The sequence below is a fragment of the Ahaetulla prasina genome, chromosome 14 (assembly GCF_028640845.1).
Source record: "Ahaetulla prasina isolate Xishuangbanna chromosome 14, ASM2864084v1, whole genome shotgun sequence".
NCBI lineage: Eukaryota > Metazoa > Chordata > Lepidosauria > Squamata > Colubridae > Ahaetulla > Ahaetulla prasina.
The window spans coordinates 12,700,736-12,706,293 of NC_080552.1; the positions used below are offsets into that span (position 1 = coordinate 12,700,736).

At 51.7% G+C, this 5,558-nt stretch overlaps 1 protein-coding gene across 1 annotated transcript; it reads left to right on the forward strand.

The window, feature by feature from the left end:
• Window positions 1-768: 768 nt before the first annotated feature.
• WFIKKN1 (WAP, follistatin/kazal, immunoglobulin, kunitz and netrin domain containing 1) lies at window positions 769-5,558 on the forward strand. Its single transcript, XM_058157854.1, has 2 exons — window positions 769-930; window positions 4,065-5,558. The coding sequence occupies exons 1-2, from the start codon at window positions 769-771 to the stop codon at window positions 5,556-5,558; spliced, it is 1,656 nt and encodes a 551-aa protein (XP_058013837.1).

Genomic DNA, 5,558 nt, shown 5'->3' on the forward strand with positions numbered 1-5,558 from the left:
AAAATTCTACTCCCAAAAATCAGGGAGACGATTTCTTTGGGTGGTTGTTTTGTTTTTGTTGTTTTGTTGTCAAACGCAACTCTTGATTTGCTGGTGACCCGGATCCAAGAGTCACATTCCCTCCACCCTACCCCGACAACCCCCACTTGTTGTTGTTGTTGTTGTTGTTTTCAAACAACGAGGCTCCCCGATTGCCTAGGAGAAGAAGACCCTCTTGGGTGAGGAGAGGCTGAGAAAAGAAAGGAATCTGCAGTGGGCAACGGGGCGAAGTTGGGAACGGAGCATCATCCTCCGTCTGGGAGGCGGCAGGTCTTGTGAAAAGGGTGGCCCTGGGTGTTAAAAGATGCTGGTTTGGGAAAGGCCCGGCGAGCTTCGGGGCGCTGCCTGGCATGGACCCTAGACCTGAAAGGATGCTGAGAAGATTGAGAAGATTCTCCAAGGGGGAGAGAAAGAAGCACTTTTTTTTTTTTTTGATTTGGGTGTCTCCTTTGCCAGACTGCTACCTCCTCTTTCTCTCTCTCTCTCTCTCTCTCTTTCCCTCTCCTTCTCTCTCTCTCTCTCTCTGTCTCTCTCTCCCCCCCCCTTCCTCTCTTTGCAAATGTGATTGTTTTGTCTATCACACAGGGCAGGGTGGAAGACTGTTCCCGGGTAGGGTGAGGGAAGAGACACAGATAGGTTACAGGAGCCTGCCTCAGACGGATGCTTTTCTGGGCTCCTACAGGGAAGCGACCGAGAACGCTTGGAAGACCAGGGTTGCCTTTAGACTCCATGCTGCCTTCAATTCTCCTCTCTCTGCTCTCTGTCCTGGCAGAAGGGGCCAGCCTCCAGCCAATCAGAACCAACCACCTGGGGATGTGCCCCAACCAACTGAACCCCAACCTCTGGGTGGACGCTCAGAGCACCTGCGAGCGGGAGTGCCAAACCGACCAGGTGAGACTTCGCAGAAGGGATCCTGCTCCCCAGCTGCATCTTCAGCCTGGATGGAGCAGAAAACCCAGGTCGTTTTTGGGGGTGGGTGGGTGAGAAAGGAGTGGCGGGGGGGGGGGGATAAAACAGGGATGGAGGGGCCAGGGGGAGGGGGTGTAAAGATAAGAGGATGGGGTGGCTGGGTCAGCAGGGCAGCTTCCCACCCAGAAGGTCGGTGGAAAGGTTCTCCCCAAGTTGGACCTCTTTGGGGGATTAGAAGTTTCTCGCTGTGCATCAGGTGGACAGCTGAGCCCTCTCGCGCGTCTCTCGCTCAAGAGGCTCCTTAACAGATCCCAGAAATGAATTTCGAGGAGATCCTGGGTCGATCCCACCCCTCCACCCCCCCAAACTGCCTGCTGTGGGTCACTGGAACCCCAGGACCCTGTAGCTCCGATTTCGCTTTTTTCCTTGCTGACAAAAAGACGAGAACTTTGAACATGTTCAAAGGAGGAAAATGCATGTCCCGACCCCGAGGTGCCTCCAAAGCGTCCGCCGCCTCATTTGAAGAACAAGTGGGGTGTGTAAACCTCTAGTAAGGCCGCTTTGGGTCCTCCCATTAGCCATTCAGGCAAATCTTCTCCTCCCAGGACCCTTGAGGGAATCGGCCCTGATTGTGTCAGGTCAGGAGCACTTTGTAAGCTCCCTTCCTCATCACAGTTCTTAGGTGGTTGTGGTGTTTTTTTCTGGCGGCGCCGAAAGATATGCGCTAATGCGTAAACAAAAGAAGGCATTTTTTTTCCCCTTCAGTTTTTAAATGCCGCTCAGTTTTTGAAACTGCCCAACTAAGGGCTGGCACCCATGGGAAATGGGGGGGGCAGGGGGTGAGAAAAAACAGGGGGCAAAACCGGACAGCTGCGGGGTCACCAGACGTCAACTCCCAAGAGATGCCGTCTTTCCCAACTACAACCCCACCTCTCTTCCCACATTCCTTCTCCCAAAACTACCAATTTACAAGCGAGCTGGAGAAAGTGGGTAGAAAGCCACAGCATAGTTGTGGCGTGTGGGGTGAAATCACACACACACACACACACCGCTCCCCGAAATTATGGCGCAAAACCACTTGCCAGGATCTTTAGGTGGTAGAATTGGCGGGGTAGGGGTGGGGTGGAGTGGCGGGAGGAATTAAAGGAAGAGTTAAAAAAAAAGTGATAGCGTGTCGGTGCTGGGGGGGCAGGAGGTGAGGAGGGTCCTCGTAATGAAGAGCAGCTGCTGAAGAAGAAAATGAATCTTTGTCAACGGTGTGTTAAGGAGGAGACCAGACGTCTGGTTGTAAACTGGGGCTGGGGTTTTTTTTCTTATCAATCTGGCCATTTGCTTGAGGTAGAATTGCCCCTAAAGGAAGGAGCTACCAACCTTGGTGACTTGGAAGACTGGTGGACTTCAAACTCCCGGAATTCCCCAGCCAGCCAGTGTGGTCAAATCCACCCTGATGTGGTTGGAAAATAATTATTTAAGGCTGCGTAAGGGGATGCGGTGGCTCAGGGGCAAGGACGTTGAGCTTGTCGATCGAAAGGTCGGCAGCTCGGCGGTTCGAATCCCTAATGCTGCCGTGTAACGGGGTGAGCTCCAGTTACTTGTCCCAGCTTCTGCCAACCTAGCAGTTTCGAAAGCACGTAAAAAATGCAAGTAGAAAAAATAGGGACCACCTTTGGTGGGAACAGCGTTCCATAAGCCTTTGGCATTGAAACATGCTGGCCACATGACCACAGAGACGTCTTCGGACAGCGCTGGCTCTTCGGCTTTGAATCGGAGATGAACACCGCCCCCTAGAGTCAGGAACGACTAGCATGTATGTACGAGGGGAACCTTTGCCTTTACCTTAATGGGAGCCCAGTCAAGGGTGATGCATTCAGCAAGACACAGATTTTTGGAGCAACAAGTGAAGTTAAGTACTGGCTGGGTTTGCACAACGTCGCTAAAGTAGAATCCTTGGTGCTCTCTGAGCTTGGTGGGGTTTTTTTGCAAACATTTCATTACCAAACTAGGTAACATAATCAGTGTTAGAAGGGAGCCAGATTTGTGGTGAGGGGGGAGGAGGAGGAGGAGGAGGAGGAGGAGGAGGAAGGCTATGGGGTCCTTGGTGCTCTCTGAGCTTGGTGTTTTTCATGCAGACATTTCATGGCCAAACTAGGTAACATCATCAGTGCCAAAAGGAATGTGGGTTTTGTGGAGAAGAGGAGGAAGGGGTGGGGGGTGGGAGGAGGTGGCTGAGGTTTTCTTGCAGACATTTCATTACCAAACTAGGTAACATCTTCAGTGCTAGAAGGGAGTGGGGTTAGCTCTTATTTTTATATACCTTCCTACCTATAGACATTTATAGACATTCACACCTTCTATTGCAGGGGTCTCCAATCTTGGCAACTTTTAAGACTTGTGGACTTCAACTCCCAGAGTTCTTCAGCCAGCTGGCTGAGGAATTCTGGGAGTTGAAGTCCACAAGTCTTAAAGTTGCCAAGGTTGGAGACCCCTGTTCTATTGGTACGATAGGCTAAGTCAAAACTCACTGCTGTTTATTGTGTTGTCCGACACATCCAGAATGCTGTGCAAGGCATAATGCAATCCTGTAAACCTGGTCAGTTACAGATTAGCACAATGGGCTTGCACCAACCATTACAATAGGATAGGATAGGACATGAGACAACACGATACGACACAATACAATTCTTTATTGGCCAAGTGTGATTGGACACACAAGGAATTTTGTCTTTGGTGCAGATGCTCTCAGTGTACATAAAAAGAAAAGATACGTTCAGCAAGAATTCTAAGGTACAACACTTAATGATAGTCATAGGGCATAAATAAGCAAATCAAATCACACTAGGAAACAATCAATATAAATCGTAAGGTTACAAGCAACAAGTTACGGTCATGCCGTCATAAGTGGGAGGAGATGGGTGATGCGAACGATGAGAAGACTAATAGTAGTGCAGACTTAGTGAATAGTTTGACAGTGTTAAGGGAATTATTTGTTTAGCAGAGTGATGGCGTTCGGGAGATAGACTCTGGTTAGACTTGGGAGAAGATGTGTTCTTTCTGTGCAATAAATCTCCCAAGAAGCGCCCTTGCATTTCAGCACCCTGTCTTTGTTTCCTTGACAGGACTGCGAAGGCTTTGAGAAATGCTGCACCAACGTTTGCGGCTTGCGGAGTTGCGTGGCTGCCCGTTACACCGACGGAAGCCTCTCTTCGTTGGAACAGGTGCAGGAAGCCACCTGCGAGAGCTTCGTCTGCACCCAGCAGGGCTCAGACTGTGATATTTGGGACGGGCAACCGGTCTGTAAGTGCAAGGACAGGTGTGAGAAGGACCCCAACTTCACCTGCGCCTCCGATGGACTCACCTACTACAACAAGTGTTACATGGATGCCGAGGCCTGCATCCGGGGCATCAGCCTGGCAATGGTACCCTGCAAGTACATCTTTACCTGGCCCAATACTAGCCCGGTACCAGTGGAGACCACTACTCACCCTACCCCTGGGGCGTCTCCGGAGCTGCCTATCCCGCCGGCTCTCTACAACAACCCTTTCCACCAGCTCGTCTACGTGGGCGGCACCGTGAGCTTCCACTGTGACGTGAGCGGGCGTCCTCGTCCCGATATCACCTGGGAGAAGCAGAGCGACCATCAGGAGAACTTCATCATGCGGCCCGACCAGATGTATGGCAACATGGTGGTGACCAACATTGGCCAGTTGGTCATCTACAACGCTCAGCCGGAAGATGCTGGGATCTACACATGTACAGCCAGGAATTCTGCCGGTCTCCTGCGAGCGGACTTCCCACTTTCAGTCGTCAAAAAGGAACACTCCAAAGGAGAACCGAGAGCTTCCAGCCCATTGAAGCTCCCGCCCAGTGAATGCTTGAGGGAACCGGATACCCAGGATTGTGAGACCCACCAAACCCGTTGGCATTTTGACTCCAAAAAGGGCTCCTGTGTTACTTTTCGTTACGGCGGTTGCGGGGCGAACCAGAACCACTTCGACACTTACGAGGAGTGTCAACTGGCTTGCGTCAGCAACACGGTCAACCTGTGTACCCTCCCCATGGTGCAAGGACCCTGTAAGAACTGGGAACCTCGCTGGGCCTACAACCACCTGATGAAGCAGTGCCATTCCTTCATCTACGGCGGTTGCGAGGGCAACGAGAACAACTTTGACAGCAAGGAGAGCTGCGAGGACGCCTGTCCCTTCCCCAAGACCTTGCTGTGCAAAGCGTGCCGCCTGAAAAGCAAGATGGTGTTGAGCCTCTGCCGCAGCGATTTCGCCATCGTGGGGCGACTGATGGAGATCCTCGAGGATCAAGACTCTGGGATTGCCCGTTTTGCGCTGGACGACGTCCTCAAGGACGAGAAGATGGGCCTCAAGTTCTTCAACATCAAGTATCTAGAAGTCACCTTGACGGACATGGACTGGAACTGCCCCTGTCCCAACATGACCACCGAGGATGGGCCTCTCATCATCATGGGGGAAGTTCAGGACGGCATGGCCGTCCTTGATCCCAACAGCTATGTCCGGACTGCCAACGACAAGCGGGTCAAGAAGATTTATGAGCTTCTGGAGAAGAAGACCTGCGAGTTGTTCAACCGGTTTCAGGACTAA